General features: G+C 37.2%; 1 protein-coding gene across 1 annotated transcript in view; it reads left to right on the plus strand.

Annotated features, from left to right (window-relative positions):
* DZIP1 (DAZ interacting zinc finger protein 1) overlaps positions 1–17,956 on the plus strand; it is a gene marked incomplete at its 5' end in the record, with an annotated part of 36,781 nt that overhangs the window by 9,934 nt on the left and 8,891 nt on the right. The window contains 8 exons of the mRNA XM_080363774.1: positions 1,158–1,220; positions 2,473–2,613; positions 5,020–5,068; positions 6,353–6,409; positions 13,833–13,892; positions 16,740–16,885; positions 17,213–17,408; positions 17,768–17,897. Coding sequence (XP_080219900.1) covers positions 1,158–1,220; positions 2,473–2,613; positions 5,020–5,068; positions 6,353–6,409; positions 13,833–13,892; positions 16,740–16,885; positions 17,213–17,408; positions 17,768–17,897 — 842 coding nt within the window. The remainder of the gene's footprint in view (positions 1–1,157; positions 1,221–2,472; positions 2,614–5,019; positions 5,069–6,352; positions 6,410–13,832; positions 13,893–16,739; positions 16,886–17,212; positions 17,409–17,767; positions 17,898–17,956) is intronic.

The raw sequence follows: 17,956 nt of genomic DNA on the forward strand, positions 1-17,956 counted from the left end.
CTCTGAGTTTTAAACGCATAAAATTCTCATCTCTCTGAATGTCTAAAATAACTTTTTAAAAAGTTTTACTACTATTTAGCACAATCTCTATAATGGAAATCAAGGAATTATTCCCTTATCCTTTATAAAGAAATTGTTATTTATTTATTGATATTCTAATATTCTTTATTATTAAATATATTAAGCTTTAACAAGTATGGTTTCAGTTCAGTTCCAGAAGGCTCTAATAAACCATTTATGGCTGCTGATCTGTGAGGCCACTTATGGAAAAATTGGAATTTTCCAATTTTCCAAGATGAAAAAAAAAGTTAAGAAATTTCCTGACAGGATTTGTCAGCTTGTGGCTTTTGAGTCATATGAAGCACTTGAGCTTCTCAGGTGCAGCTTCTGTACCAGAACTGTGTCATCTGACCGGCACAGATGCTGGTGCAAAGCCCTCCAACAATCCAAGTTCCACCTATAGGAAAGGCTGAGCTAGGAAAGGCCACCAAGGCCAAGATCATTGCATTGCTCTGAGACTCACCTGCCTGTGGTGAGTTTTGAGGCCTTTGGAAATACCTACAAACCTTTTTACTCTTTTTTTTTATTTTTTGACACTTTGAGACACTCATTATTTATTTCATGGTTCTTGGAATGTGAAAGTGTTTGTAAACTGCTGGTATCCAGAATTTTGATCACTTCTGCTCAAAGATGTGGAAAACTTAGTGAGTTTTGTTTTGTGGGTTTGTTTTATTTCATCAAAGAAAATTCAGTGCAGTCTAAAACTCATATATTAATATTGGGTTTTATCATCATTATGCAAAATACATTGTCAACAAGTACTTGAAATGAGTGCTTTTTGGGGAAAAAAACCCTGCTCTTACTATTCTTATTGTTAATATGCAGAGATGTATCTAAATGCTAGTGTATTTCTCACTCATAGTTACTATATATACAAATCAAAGCACAAATACAGAGTGATTGGTGAGAACACCACACTCAGATGTATGAAACATGCTGGTGACTGTTCTAGGCTTTAAGTATGGGGTTACTCACATTTCATATCATCAATAGTATTTTCAGTATATATGCCTTATTTAGAAAAAATAAAGTTGCATATATCAAACTAAATGTTAATGTGTTATTAACAGGAATTAATATTGATTTATTCTATGCAGGAAAGTAAGTGGACATCTAGAATACAAGCCCTTCGTCATGACCATGCGACAGAAAAGTCACTGGTAAGTGGCACAGCAAACCACCTAAACTAAAAGGAGACTTTTTTCTCATTTTCTTACCCTTTAGATAGTTTTTGATAGGCTATAATAAATCTCTTTCATTAGAAAGCCTAGATCTCAAGAGTTTATAAGAGTGTGTCCCCTTTGACGTATTTATTATCTCTGTATTTCTATTATGCTAGAATCTAGACATTTCAGTTAAATCCATAGTTGAAATGGAATTTATTCTTTAAGAATCCAGCAGACGCCTGAAACTGTATCTCTGTTTTTAAGAGCTCGCAGCTAATACTGTGAGCCCTGTATGTTATACAGTGTTTTCTGTGTTATGTGAAGATACTGGATAGTTGAGATGTAACTTGCCAACATGTAGCTTTCATCTACCCTGTACCTTCTGCTACCATGGACCTATGGCATATGTCTCAGTCTTTTTTTTCCTCTTTACTATCACTTCTCTGCTGCTTTTTCTGTTGTAGCTTTCTAACACAGAATCTGTTCAGCTTTTCTAGGAAAAAACACCATGGCATTTTATTTTGCATCCGTTTATATATTTTTACTATACAAAGCTTTATTCCTCAGATTTTTTTTTATGTCTGCATTTCTTTTTTAATCTCTTTCCTGCTTTGTTTCTCTTGCTTCTTTTCCTTTAATTTTCCTTTCATCTGCGTGACCATGTAAGAACTGAGCAGATCATAGTGGTCTGACCAATGCTTCTCCTCCTCTGGCAAGAAAGCAGTGGGGAGGAACCATGGAACATTCCCCAAAAAGGATGTAGTTAATGATACACCCACACACAATGCAAGAATAGAATAAGGGAGGAGTAATGTAAGTATTACTTTTGGGATGGTGCACCTAAAATATTGTTCCCTTTCTTCTATATTCAGAGCGAATATATTAGGTTTATCATGCAAATTCACATCTCATCACTTTGAAATATCATTATTTGATGCTATTTATAACCAAAACATTTTTTATAGTGTTGTGTGCTTTTTCCTGAAATCTTACTTTTACAGTCTCAGCAATGTATTTGTATGTCCCTTTCTTCTTATTGAGATTTAGGTAGTCTTCTTTGTGTAAATAAAAAGTGATCTAGACAACTGTTTTGTAATACGAGCCACAATGAAATCACAGGAGACATAATGTTTTTACTGAAAAAAAGTGTTAAAAATATTTAAGCATGATGCTTGTTTAAACCATAGCATTAAAATATTTTATATAATATGAATATTAAATTACTTTTCTTCTGATTGCTTTTTAGCTACTGTCACAGATTGAGAAGCTTAAATCATCAGTGAGGGAAGACCTGAATAAAAATAACACCTTTTACAAGAGGAGGATAGAAGAATTGGGGCAGAGGCTTCAAGAGCAGAATGATCTGATTATTACTCAGAAGAAGCAGGTCTGTTTTGTGAAGTACTCTATGTTTCAGAGACCACAGGACACAGAGAAATGTTACACTAGCATTTGGTCTTTGATATGTCTCTCGTTGTGTAATTAACATTCTCCTTTGGAAATTATGTTGATAAGTAAGAATAGATCTGGAAAAGAGACACGGGAGTGTAAACGAGGAATTAAACCACAATTTAGAAGGAAAGGATTAATAAAATAAATGTTTTTAGTAAGTTCAACGCAAAGTTAAAAGATTACTAGGTCACAAAAGGCCTCTACAGATGAAAAATTTCTGATAGTGAAAAAGATTTAATCTGTCACAAAACAATCATGATGAAATGTAGGATTTGAAATCTGAAAAGGCATGACTTCTCACACTAAAAATAAAGTATCGTATTTATCTCTGTGAGAATATATAATTAAATTATTACTCTATGAAACTTAAGAAGAGCAAGTGCCAGATTCTCCACCTGGGATGAGGCAATCCTGGTTATATGTACAAACTGGGGAATGAGAGGCTGGATAACAGTGCCATGGAAAGGGATCTGGGGTTCGGCTTGGTGGCAAGTTGAACACGAGCAGCAGTGTGCCCTGGCAGCCAGAAGGGCCACCTGTGTCCTGGGGCGCATCAAGCACAGAATCACTGGCTGGTCAAGGGAGGTGATTTTCCCACTCTGCTCTGCACTGGTGCAGCTCTGCCTTGAGTGCTGGGGGCAGTTTTGGGCACCTCAATACAAGAAGAACATCAAACTATTAGAGCATGTTGAGAGGAGGGTAACAAAGATGGTGAAAGGCCTCAAGGACAAGGCTTGTATGGAGTGGTTGAGGTCACTTGGTTTGTTCAGCTTGGAGAAGAGACGGCTGAGGAGCAACCTCACCACAGTCTGCACCTTCCTCAAGGCTGGCAGCGGTTGGGAAGTTGCTGATCTCTCTCTGATGACCAGCAATAGGACACAAGGAAATGGAATGATGCTGTGCTGGGGGAAGTTCAGATGGGACATTAGGAAAAGGTTCTTAACTGAGGGGATGTTCATTCACTGGAACAGGCTCCCCAGGGAAATGGTCACAGCACAAAGTCAATCAGAGCTCAAGAAGTGTCTGGACAATGCTCTTAGTCATACACAGTTTAGTTTTAGGTAGTTCTGTGACAAGCAGGGAGTTGGGCTAAGTGATCCTTAGGGGTCCTTTCCAGCTTGAGATAGTCTATAATTCTATGAAATTATTTCCTTGAAAACAGATTGTTTTTTCTTTAAAATGCACTTTTGTTCAAACATAACTATAAATTTTTCGATCAGTGGGTGAAGATCTGGGTGGCCTGGGATATAGAGAATAGCATGATTTTGTGATCCTTACAACCTGTTCCTCTGTTAGATGGTGCTTTCTTTACAAATCAACATCTGATTTTACGTGTTTTTATTGAGATTAGTGTTAAACCTATACATAAGTGCTTAAATATTTGGAGAGACAAATAATAGCTTTTATATCTCCACCATAATGAATTTGATAGCTAGAGCAATAGAGGACTTAATCCTAGACAAATTACTTGCTGTAAAATGACCTTTTAAAACAGTATATCCACAGATGTAACATAGATTCAGAGGGATCTGAATTTGGTGTTTGTGAAATAGAATTGCGAAGATCTACATTCTCAATACCTGGAAACTGGAAGGGCTTGAGAAATGGCTAACACTTCTGTAGAATCCGAACTGAATGGACAATGAATTGAGGCACTACTTGTTGTATCCAGACAGATGTATAAAAGACGACTAGGGTCTAGTATTTTGTGCCGGTTCCAGCTGACCTTGCCTGTTGTCTATATGGCTTGGGTTTAGGTTCTGGTTTTGGAATGGGAGTGCATAACATTGTTTTAATGATAGAGGATTCACAAGTTTCCTGTTTTCTTTAGACTGAATTGCAACCAATATGTTCTCTCTACGCTCTCAGTTTTCTTCAGTGCGTGTCTTGGTTGTCAAACAGAGAAAACTGTGGAGCAAACAAGATAACTCTTTGTATATTTAAAATCAATCTGTTATCAAATGTTTGCCCAGAGTGGACCTGGACTTGCAAAACTGAACATGAACTGCTGAAGCAGAACATATTGCAACTACCAGTGCTGAGGTGGCCCACAAGCCCACTCTCATTTCACTTTATAGCTTGTAAAAACGGGGTGTACAAAGCCTGAGTTCACACAGGACAACGAACAGAAATATGTCTTCAACATTCATTAAGCATGAATGAAATATGCATTAGGAAGAAGAATAGAGTTCCACAAGAGCGGTATTTTTTCCCCAAATCATGAACAATAATTTCTGTTATGGAATAGTAGTCAAACTAGGTAATTTGTAGTAAGTGTGCATTTCTAAGTATTGGTCATTTACATTTGTAACTGTTAACGTATCTGTCTTTTCTCTCTTAGATAAAAGAATTGTCCACAAGATCAGTTGCAAGCATTAAACCATATGATGGTAAGTACAAACTGTAAGAAAAAGCAGATTTTGTTTCTGATTTCAGCAGCTTGTCTGAAACAAATGTTACAGTTAATTAGAAAATACAGGTATCAACTTTACTAACTAAATGTTGAAATCAAATCAGCACTGGCAATTTATTTGCGTTTCACAGGATGCCTCCTTATTTCCATGCCATGATTTCCGAAGTTCATGTTTTGCAGCTGGAAGGACTTCTAATGTTCAAAGTTAATTGCTTGAGTGGTGAAGAGATGTGAAATATAGCAACTCTGTTTTGTAACATGTAAACAACTTTTGGCTTTGCTTTATGAAGTGTAATTTTAATTGTTTCTTCATGCTTGACTGTCCTTAGGCTGCAGAACTCAAAAAAAGGGAAATACTGAAAGAGCAAACAAAATCGATTAATTTATCAGCTAAGTTACAGATGTTCCGAGAATTATAAGAACTCTGATATTTTTGTCTGTGCAGTGCTTTAACAACTGCAGTCCATTACAAGTAGCTAAGCCTGATAATAGTGTTTTGGGATGCAGTCCTGCCACAAACACCCATGTAGCTGATGCTGCAGCTGCAGTGACTTGAAATAAGTTTATTGCAATAGATGATGACAGCTGGATTAATTCTAATCCCAGTGTGGAAACCATCTTGATTTATTAGCAGGACATTGTCTTGAACTGAGTCTATGAGCAGGGAGTAAGTGAGTTTGAGGAGAGCACAGCGATAGTGTGGCTGTCTGGCTTCTCAACTGGAGCCAGTCGTATTCAGCTGCACAGAGGCGCAGCCCATGGTGCACAAGTGAATTTGCTCCTAGGCCCCAAGCTGATCTGAGGAATGTAGGATTGAAGTGATAATTCACTCCAAGGCTACCCTCTCTACATGTTATATACGGGGTTTGCACTAATTGATATGAAGTGTGGATGCAGAAGATCCTCTTTGGCCAGTACAAGTGTTGATCAGGCCGGACTTGACGTTGGTCCATAGCTTCTTCCCTGGGCCACACAGACAACATACAGATGTGACCAAAGAGATGATCTGGCTAGCGCTGGTTCACTTTCCAGTTTGGTGACAATTTAGTAGTTCCTTTTCCTGGTTCTTGAAGTACTGAAAATGTTAAGCATATATAGAGACATACGTTGATGTTGTGAAGGACCAATTTTTACTTTGTAAACTATTTGTAACACACCAAAAATTGCATACTTTATGATTAAATATTGCAACAGTTATGAATCTGTCTATATCTGTTTACTGTAACACATTTAATTATTTTTTACTTTTATGCTATTTTAGTGAATACGACTGTAGAGCATCTTGAGGAATCTAAACCAAGTCTGCCATTGGCACATGGTAAGTTTTTTTGATAGGTCCAGATCCAGCACGTTCAAATCTAACGCTCTGCCTTCTCAAATGTGTTGCTTGTCAAATCAAAGCTGTAAGAGTGGCTATATTGAAATAATGTAATTTGAATTGCTTTACTGTATGTCAGCATTGAGGATTCCTATGAAGTACTTGTAAAAATGCACTATTGAAAACAATAAATGAAAACAAAATGAAATAGTTTGAGAATATTTCCTAGCATGTGTGTAATATTGGAGCACTTTAAGGTAAATTAAACTGATTGAGGAAATTTATGTTTTCTTCTAGAAAATATGCTTATTTTCTGGTATATGCATATACTTGATAGGTATGTGCATGAACTGGAATTTGTATAGAGAAAAATGTGGAGATGTTATAACCTTGAAATGCTGTATTTTTCATGTAACTTCAAATGTCAAGGAGGAAAAATACAGAAGACAATCAAAACAGACAGTCATCCCATCTAGAGAGTTCTTACAGAGTATATCTGTAGTTATATTTAGATCATTATTTAGTTAGTTTAACTTGTGACATTGTGATATCATTTAGTAATTGGAGGAAGAAATGAACCTCCATTTATATTGTTTGGTGCTTTGTGAAAATAGTTTTCACTTTTTTTCTCAGTATGCAAAGTAATGAAGAGTATTGTTACCATACCAGTATTCTGTGATCAATTCTTTACATTCATTTCAATTGGGGAAGTAATAGGGAAAATGCACTTTGAGCAAGTAAAATGCTCAAATGTTAAAACCAGTTTATTAATTGTTTGAGTTATTGAACTATAATTAATTATTGATTTTTTTTTAACTATTATTTCTCTTAATTTTAAAATCTGTCAAGGGGAGAGGAGATGGAATTGTCTAAGATAAATGTACAGAAGTTTTCTTAAACAAATTCAAAAAGTTCTAAAAAGGCAGATGGGGACAAAGAGCAGTGTACAACAGAAGCATGACAAATGAAAAACTGATGAAGTACTGATTTCAAAACATTTGTTGTGTCAGGAATTATTAAACTAAGGAAAAATCTTTGTCATATGGTAAAATTATTTTAAAAATACGGAGATTTCTTGCAAACCTATGCAAGGTAGCTGTTCATTGCTAAAAGCTTTTTTAAGTGAAACTGTGTAGATGAAATGTTGTGTGGAGAAAAGTAATAACATATTAATATAGATTATTAATAATAGTATTTAAAAAAATCCAATTATTTTTCATTCAAACCAGCTCCATTGCACCAACACAGTGGTGCTGGTTCTAGCTAAAAGATCTCACAGCAAGTAGCTTAGCTATTGCCTTGAGTTTAAGAAACGAGTTTTATGAAGAGTATTGCTGCTAAGTGCTCACACACCAAGCTTGTCAGGCATTGCTTTCTTAGTGCATTTACTGTCATTTGGAATGAGGAGGAGGACAGTTCTGTGAACATTAGTATTTTCTGTACTCTGACAGTTTATATCAGCTCATTCAGATGTTTCCTCATGTCTTACTGTCCCAAATGTGAAGTTCATGACACATTACAAACCTTCTCAAGATAGAAGAGGCTGTTCCTGCCATTGATATATGAGATTCACTATCAGTTTGTTATGAAACCTCCAAGAAGGTGTTTCCTTCAGATGCCTTTGTTGATTATAATTTTATTTATCTCTGCAGGTCTGTTGTCTGCCCTCTTTCTTCCCTTCTGGATTTTATTTAAACTTATCCTACCTCATTTCTGGATATAAAGGTTATCAGAAATTATAGGGTCTTTCCCAAAATTTTCGTGACCTCTCGAGGATTCACTTATGTACTGAATTGGGACATCATGACTGCATCTCATGCTTTTATGAAAATGAAAGGGCTTGCTGTCAACCTAAGCACACAAATTTATCTAGCACAGAGCATCTCTGAAATCACAAACATTATAGTTTTCCTACCAAGCAATTGCCTGTATGTGGAATATCTTACTTTTTTTTTTTTTACTTTTTTTTTTTTTTCTGTTTGAAATTAAATCAATTCTAGAAAAGGCTCTCTTATGTGAACTTAAGTACACTTTTCAAAGTTGCCTGGAAGATTTTGCATCCTAAGATTAGTTCCTAAATCTGTGCTATGAAAAGATACCTGAATTATAAATGCGGTATCTTAGGTGTGAAGTTGTAGATTGTGTTAGCATGGTGTTTTCATATTTGTGTTCATGATCTCTTGGGAGAGCTAACAGTCTGCTTTGAGTGCCATCCTAGCTGACCATTCTTATCTCACTTTCTGAGCTAGCTTTAGGGTTTTATCTTATCTTCCAAGATTACTTAAGTCTCACAAAAAGGCAATGCTTTAATTATGTTTGGGTTTTTTTAGTCATATTTTAAAATCATACTTTTGCTCCTATATTCGTCATGAAATCTTGATACTTGTTCACTATTTAATCTTTGTTAGATCAATAATGCTAGACAGAATTGAAGACAGTAGTTAAAAAGCAAAGAAATTAAATTTGATAGTCCATTAAAACCTATGACTCGGTCTTCAAATATGGTGTGGACCAAGGCCCAGCTATCATTAGGGACATAACTGAAGCATCTGAGGAAAATTTAGTCCAAGTAGTCTTCCTAGCCAGTTATCAGAGAAAAGGAGCATCTTCAGAGTTTGGTTCAGCAGAACTAAGATCTGCTCTTTGAAGCTGTCTGTGTCTCTTTGTTGAATGTAGAAGGAGTCTGAGATGACTAGGCTCTTAACTAAGGAGGCCTCAGGTAAGTGTCAAAAATCTATCATATTTAAGAATATTGGTTTAAAATTAATATTTATGCTGCTTATCTGCAGTCTATGGCTTCCCGTTGATTAGTTAGGAGGAAAATATATGAAGTGCATTGATTCAAAGATGACAGTCAAAATTACAGGTATCACAGATTAAGTCTGGTGGCTCTTTGGATGTGAAATTTGAGTATAAATTAAACGTGTAGATAACTAATATAGTCGTGGCTTTCATTCTTTATGTCTTTAAGAAGTGCAGCAATTTATAACAAACAAGTTTTCCATTTCTTCCTTGGTTTTCATAATACAAGCCCAAAGTGCTTACTGTAGGTGATATTCCACTATAGATAATTCTAACACGTCTGTTCAAGCTAAAAGTACTTCAGCATTTCATATTTTGGAGTAAATGGACAGGATTTCTCCTTTAAATATTGGCCAGAAGACTTCCATTCCAATGGTATTGTCAGAATATTGGGTTTTTTTAAACTATTAGATAAGAATAGAGAAATAATATATTATGTGCTTGAAATATTCACAGCCTGAATTCTTCATTATTGTTAGATATTTTTTCCTATTCCACTACATAGAAATTGTCTTCAAATATTTAAAACTGATATTTTATGACTTGTCAAAGTATGCAAGGCAAATAATTTTTCAGTAGTATAATTATCCACTGAAGAAGCTAAGGCAACCTGTACTTTTGATACATCTCATCTCCTCTCTCCACACATTGTAGCTGGCAAAAAAAATGTTCTGGAAGATGTGGGATGACAGACACATCATTGTGGAGGTCATCTGAAGGTTGCTGGCCTTAATGTTGGCTAAGTATTAACATACAGGCTGGTGAGATATGAATATGACCAGCCTGCATTCAGAATGGTGTTGGAAACTGCAACTTGAACCAGGTTCAAGCCTGAAGCTGGCAGGAACCATTCTCCTCAGGATAAAGGTAGAATTAGATTTGGAACTGAGGCTGACTGATGACATATGATGAGGGTGTGTCTAGAATTTGCCAACAGGCTAGGTATAGGATTTAGCAATAAATTTTATTAGGTTAGAGTCAGGTATGGGACTGTTGAGGAGGACTGAATTAATTGCGCCAGGGAAGGTTTAGATTGGATATGAGGAAAAATTTCTTCACAGAAAGGGTTGTTGGGCACTGGAACAGGCTGCCCAGGGAAGTGGTTGAGTCACCATCCCTGAAGCTGTTTAAAAGACACGTATATGAGGTTCTTCAGGACATGGTTTAGTGCCAGACTTAGGTTGCACTCTATGATCTTGAGGGTCTCTTCCAATCAAAATGATTCTATGATTCTGTCAATTAGGTTTGGAGTTAAGCTGGTTCATGACAGCAGTAGAAGTTTATTTATGGCAGGGTCTACAATGGGCTGGTATGACCCAGAGCCACCTGGTTATTCAGGGATCACTGATCTTTGATTAGGGTTAGGATTAGATTTAGGCAGACAACAATTGGCAAATGAGACTTACAGTTAAGAAGGATCAGTTAAGCAAGGTAGCAGCAGCTAAATAGGTTTACGTATGAAGTTGAAATTTATCTTTATTTCATAGCCAAGAAAGGGGTGGAGATGAGAGCAAGGGTTCAAGTAGTGTCAATGAACAAAGTATAATTGAGGTTGCATCTGAACTGCAATGCTGATATAATCTCCAGTTCTACCAGTACTCTGGTAGTCCAAAGCAGGTGATCTCCTGGAGCCCAAAGTGCCTCCTGCCTTGCTTCAGCCTCCTGGGATCCTCTTCCAGTAAGGCAAGGACAGTTTGGGTGTTTATCTGGACTAGGGAACAGAGAAGTGACTAGGACCAAGTAATTTATATCTAGGCGTGAGTCCAAAAGGGAGGATAGGAGTCTCTCTAGGTTCAACACTCACACTAGGTTGAAAGCTAGGAGTACAATCTTGGCCAACAAGGTCTGATACTGAAGACGTTGATGGAGAGCAGCATCCACTCGAGTCAGCTGAACTAGACTTAGTGCTGGTAATTGATAGGAAGGTAACTGACTCTACTTAAGTCAGAAGTAGTGATTTCTTGTTTAAAGCTAACACTGGATTGTGGTTTGGTGAGATTTTGGGCAAAAAGATCTGATTAACTAGGAAAGGTTAAAATAATTCAGAGTAGTGAGGATTTCAGTCTGCATCAGGAGGATCGTTTTAGATAGGAAGTTAGGAAAGACTGCTTTGTAAAGATTTGAGGCTTAGATGGATAGTCAGACTTGAAAGATTCCTAAAAATATGCTTGATAATATTTAGGTGCTGCTGATTTCAAGGATGTGGAGTAAGTTAAGAGCTGAGAGGTCTGATCAAATGGCTAGAAGCAGCACATCCCTGGAAGACCTAAGGAGAGAGCTCCTTAGGGGAGTGATCTCTACACCTGTCTATAAACCAGAGGAGAGGTGAACTAAGCTGTTTTTTTCTTACATAGGATTCCAGAGTGTTTTTTAATAATTATCTCTTGGAACAAACGTACAGAAAAGAAAAGGCCCACTCATATTGGAGAAATTGGTGTTAACCAGATGTTGCACTCCCCTGTGTCTTAGCATTCTATCGCCATGCAGTGAACGACATTACCTGTAGCAAGTAATGCATTTTGTTTTTGCTCTTGCAACTGTTCTTTTACTGAATTTAACTTCCTCTGTTTCTAGTATACTGAGAAAGAGAAGCACATACCTTACGCCAGATCAGCAGACTATTTTGAGGTCTGAGTTCTGGGGACTGGGCTTTAAGTGAAATTAAGTTACTTAACAAGGGCTTGTGCAGAGATGAGTCAGCTCCTTTAAGCAGATTGTGTTTGAGCAAAGTACAGGTAAAACAAGTATAGATTAAATCCAATTACAGAGCGACTGTCTTACTATCTGATACGTTCAGCCAAGAAACTTGGAGGCCTCAGTGCCCGTGCAGCTGAATTAAATCACCCTGAGAACATCCCTCATCTGTGCTTCTGGCTCTGTCCTCCAAAATGGGCTCACTGCAGGCTTTTGGGGTGATCCCCAACTGTGCCTGAAAATTGTTTTGGAGGATTATGGTAGTTGGTGCAGGACAACAATGTGGCAGGAGCAGCTATAGGAGTTCAGTAGTGTGGAGGATCATATTCCAGTGCACAGGAATGCTCTGGCCACTGCTGAATTTTACCGCTTTAGAGACTGAAAGACCAGAAGCCTATTTATCAATCAGTCTCTTAGAGTTTTGCTTTTAAGTGTTTCCATAAAATACATTGACATTTGCATCTTGTTAGCATCTTGTGATGGTGTAAGAAGCATTTTTTTAGAGCTTCTTATTTAGTGCAAATTATATGAGAGCAAATCTTAAGTCTTGTAACCTGCTTGGAAAAGCAGGTGAGAGACTGAATATAACCACAAGTATGGAAAGTGTGGAGAGAGAGCAGCCGTACCCAAGCATTTACAACACTGCTTTAAGCCCCCTTTACATGGGGAATATTGGAGATGTGACAGTAAATGTCACTTAGCTCCATGTGCTCATTTCACCCTGATTATCCATCCCAGCGCACCCATGTTTGTACCTTGTTGTATGGGAAGTGCTGCAGAGCAGGCACCTTTGCTGCAGCATCATCTTCTCCCCTTCTACCCATATGGTGTAGCAACCACTTATAGTGCCAGAGGTTTCTTGTGAAGGCTGGGGCAAATCTATGTTGGCCCAAAATATTGGCCGATAAATTCTTCTCGCCTATACTGCCAGTAGTTGAATGCTGCAGATACAGTTTGTCCATTTCTGTGTTTATTATAAACCAAATTCTAGTTTTCATTGAAATAAATTTATTTATGGAAGGCGAATATTAACATTTAAAAAACCTGAATTTTTATTATTCTACATGTAAGCATTTTCCTGCATCTCTTGTGTCTGAAGTCTATAAAGTTGTAAATAAACTGTACTCTGACTTCGTTTATATAAACCAAATGGTACCTGACAGCCTATAGAATTATAATTTCAATGTGTTTAGGAAGCTGTTTTCAGCAGAAGACATTTCAAGATTTCTTTAAAGCACATGAAAATACTGAGTCTCACGATATTGGAGTGATTGAAGATTTTTTAAGTTGGTTTTATTGGAAAGTATCATATATATATAAAATTTCTCTATCTTTTGCATATATGGACTCAGTACTTAATAATTCTTTGGAATGATGAGTTAACATATTTTTTCCATATATTTTTCAGGATTTCTATGGCTGTCCATTTTGTAAACTTTTTGTATCAAATTATGTATTAAAATTATTTAAAAATAAATTTTAAAATTCAAATACTCCTTATGAGAAATGAATGACAGTATTAATTTGCTTAATCCTAGGTGGTCTTGTCATTGTAGATGCCTCAAAACATCCCACCTGGCCTCTGGGTGCCACTGCAGAAGGGCACAGGTTTTTCTGTGGTTGTGTGACATACCAGCCTGACCTGTCCCCATGACTTGAAACTCTGATGTATCCGAGATGACACTAGACACCCATGTTTGGGCAAGTTAATCGTTCCTGAAGTGTCTACTGTATTTGGGTGTCCTCTACAAAAATGTACCATCAAGGCAGTGAAGAGTCACGTTGCATTGGGTTTGTGATTGTTAAACAGGTTGTCAGCAATCGGGAAAATTGACATCAGTGTGTTTTTTTGCCTAACTTTCCCACTCTGGACCTTGACCTTCTTCTGTCCTGTTTGTCTGGTGTTCCTGTTTTTCCTCATTATTAGAGCAGGCACCCTTGGTGCATATGCTGGAACCCATAGAGGAGCTTTCAGAAGAGGAAAAAGGTAATGGTTGATTCAGCTCAAAATGTAGTGGCATGTGTTTTTTGAAAATAAAAATGTAAATATTTCTTGACACCTACAGTATTTTTTCATTATATTTGAGTATGCTTATGTGATTTGGGTGGGAACATTCTTTCTGTCAGTCTCCTGTTTGCTATTGGTGCTTGCTAATATTATGAATTCCTTATCCAATTCAATGTTTTTATGGAAAGCTGGCTAACTCTTTAAGTCAGGCATATTCCGTATGCCTAAAGGCACGTGAGCTAAGCAGAACGAAGATGTTTCATTAGGAATACCCCCTTACTGGAAGCTTCTTGGCATTCATGCTGTCGCAATGGATGCTTACTTCTCTTTCAAACTCTGTGAGAGGACAAGGAGTTCAGACAGAAGAAGGAGGTTGGTGGTGGAGGTTGAAGCTGTCCATTTTTGTAGGTGCACCCAAGATACTTCAGCAGGCAATCTCATTTACGCCTCCCTCCAAGAAGCCACAGCTCCAGCCAGATTTGTGCAATTCTGAATGAAATTACATAGCTCAGTGTTGACAGCTGTTCTTCTGCTTCGTTTGAGGAAAACTTGGAAAAGGCAACATTTACAGTGACAGAAAATAAAGTGTTCGTTCAACTCGCAGGGTATTCTTCTCCTGAAGAAGGGTAACAGTACTTTAGATGAAACACCAAATAGCTGAAGGACATAATAATCTGTACCATGCGCAAAATTAAAATAAGTTTTGAGCCTTGTAGCTGATGAGTTTAAATTTTGAAGGAATGATGCTGTTTCGAAAACTAAATTGTCATTTGAATACCTCTGCACGTAAGTGAGAGGTGTTTCCCCAGGGAAAACCCAGTGACTCTGAACAATCTGAAATAAAGACTGCTCGCATTTTTGCCGTGCTTTCTGCTATTGCTCTTGCTTGCCGTCTTCTCTCTTGATGGATTGTCTTTGATTCTTCTGCTGTGCCTAAAGGCATGGCCTGCAGTACACAAGAGAAAAAGAAAGAATGCAGTCTGAAAAGATAGACCAAGATTTTTTTGTTTTCAGTGACAGCCCTTGAAAAGGGAGAGTGTGAAAATTCTTGACTTCTCAGATTATTTCACAGGCTTATGTAGGAGCTGAGACAGTGGGAGCAGACTTAAGGTCCCTTGTCTTCAAAGTCGTCAAATCTAGTATTTAGGGGTTTTTTAAAAAAACCAAAAGTGAATAAGGAAACAGTTCCTTAAATACTTGGCTCCAGCAAAGAGGATTTGGCTTGAGCTAATTAGCAAGAATTAATATTGTCATTAATTAGGATAATGCTGGATAGTCTTGTTACCCATATCGGTATGTAGTAATTATGAATTTTAAAATTATTTTAGATGGATCTGTTTTGTTGTGAGCATTAACATCTGAAAGGGACAGGATTTTCAGAAGGCTCCTTGGAGCCTTCCACTTTAAAATGTCTCATGTCTGGTTTTCTGGGAAGATTTCATACTGCGTAATGCCCCTTTTCCTGACAAGGTATAGTCTGATAGCCCTGTGTTTCCACACTGACCCATAGTTTGCCTCTTCTAGGACTCAGCTCTCCATCAAATCACTTTTAATCGCACCTCTCTCAGGGACTGAGTTGTCCACACAGTCCCCAAGGACAGTTAGGATTTCAGCCAGATTTTGTCCTCCTCAGCACAGATCTCTTAGTATGGTAGCTGGACTCTTTTTCAGTTTTCATTACCTATAGTTCTTTCGCAGATCTGTCGGAAGCCGCTGCCTCAAAACAACCTAAATATCATTTGTGTATCTTGAAGCTTTTTTGGGTCCTCTTCAGGGTGCTTATCTTTCCCTTAAAGAAAAATGAAAACTAAATGGAAAGCTGAACTTTTTAAGCAGTTGTCAATTAAAAATAGGAAAAGTGGCGTGTTTGTTTTGAAAGAAAATGTTTGGAAGTCACAGTATGGAATAATTCCTTCATTTATGTCCTTGTCTGTGGGCTGGCATTCAGTAAAGTTTTGTCTTGCCCAAGACACTTTATAGCCAGGTTCCCAATGGTATGTTTTGCTTCTCTCTTTCCCCCATATGACCCCAGAATACTTTGGCCTAACTTAAATGTCAGTCTTTAATTTCGATGGAAGAATCTGTCTGATGATTCTTTATCTCTTGCATAAGAGGTCATGTCATTACTGGAACTTAAAGCAAGGGAAAGAGATAGAAACTTCTTTGTCTGCTTTTAAGTATGTATGATGTCATAGGCGCGTGGAAGAAAACACGACACTGAACTTTGTCCTTGAAAGAGTTTTGAAGTATTATCTGTCTTGTGTTTTCTGTGAAACAATCTGCCTCAGACTAAGGTTTTGTCTTTACTAAGACTTCTGAAAGTGTTACAGTTTTCCAAAGATTTGGTTTTGGTAGGTGCTTTTTATCAGAGAACATGAAGTTGTTTGAAGGTCTTCTTGACAACCTTTGTCATATTCCTGTTCTAGTTCCTGCTAGAGCTCAGCTTTGATTTGAAATACCACTTTTAGAGAACTTAATTATCATAAGATACTCTATCAGAAGTTTCCAAACACAGTTCTGATAGTAAAGATCTTTGTTGCTAAATATTCAGACATATATCTTTACAGTGATTCTGTAACAAGGAAAAATAAAAGATACTTGTGATGGTGAGTACAACAGTACTGAATTATAGATTCCTAGTGAGCTGACTTTTGTAAGCTAGCCCAAGATTTTAAAAAGAATACAACTCCTTGTAGACAAAAAGTGCATACGTATGTCTATGGTGTTTCTAAAAAAATGCATGCTTCAGTGTGGTTTTTAGTCATCTCATGTACTGTGGATTTCTCAAATGTCTCTTAAACGTGTTTTTTTCCATTCGTATTTCAGAAGCTGAGAAAGGTGATCATAAAACAGGTAGAAGCAACCACCATTTAATAAATGCTTTGAAGACTGATCCTTCCTTAACTAAAGAATTACGAGTTGTTTTGGAGCAAGCCCTGGAGGAGAAGCTGGAAACCTTGGGAATTAAAGCAGTAAGATTATTCTGAGTTATTTAAAAGAGTGGTCATCTTTGTCCCACTTTTTTGCTCTTCTCTCACTCTTGTACCACAACCCTCAACCTATGAAATCCAAAGCTAAATTTCTGTGTGTTATAAATCAGTATAATTTACTAACCTGAGAGGATGCCCATCAGATTACAGCTGTGGAGGATATGGCTGCACCTGTGAGCAGTGTTAGCAGCTTCTGTGTGTTTTCTACAAGCTTTGTGCTATGTGAAGTTTAAAAGAGCGTATATGATTGTAGGATAGAAATCCTAGAAATAATAACCCCTGTGTTTACAATACAATTTGTTTCCTTAGGGTGTTCGTGGTATCCCAAATGATCGCTTAAATAAAATTTTGCGTGCAATTGAATCAGCCAGAGAATGCAAACAGAAGCATGAGCCTGACATTCAGCGAATTCGAGAGCACCTTGAACGTCAAGTTAGCTTTAGGGTTGAGGAGAAATCATCATCTTGTTATAGACCTGTTTCCTATCCTCAGCTTCCTCCACAAGGTTAAAATCTTTTTGTTTTGTTTATTCATTCTCTTACATTGTATAACTGCTGTTTTAAGATTTTATTTAGCAACATTTCTGTATAGCTGCTTTCATAATTTTTATAGAAATATTCTATATAGTTATGGCCAACTAAACAATTTCCTTTGGAGGGTTCTTGGCATGGTGTTTAACTGCAGAAATCTTTGGTCCTGTGATGCCAAACGTGGTAACTCTGAACTGCTCTGAAGAAAAAAAATTACTTTTGTTCTTCTTTTTCCATAAAACTACAATCTGCAGTAGAGACATCTTTAATTTTAGAAATTAAATATAAAAGATACCAAACATTGTTTCTAATAATGAGATAATGTTTGTTGTAGATAAACAGAAGTTCAATCAATTGGGAGTTTCTGCATCTGCCACAACACAAAAGCCAGTAAAACGGCCTTCAACAGCCGTCCGCCCAGCTGAACAAAGAACAGCCATCACTCAGAATACGTCTACACCAAAGTAAGAGATGCTCTTCTCATAGTACTCATACCTCAGGTAACAGTCCTATGGGTTTGGGT

Source organism: Nesoenas mayeri (assembly GCF_963082525.1).
Source record: "Nesoenas mayeri genome assembly, chromosome: 1".
NCBI lineage: Eukaryota > Metazoa > Chordata > Aves > Columbiformes > Columbidae > Nesoenas > Nesoenas mayeri.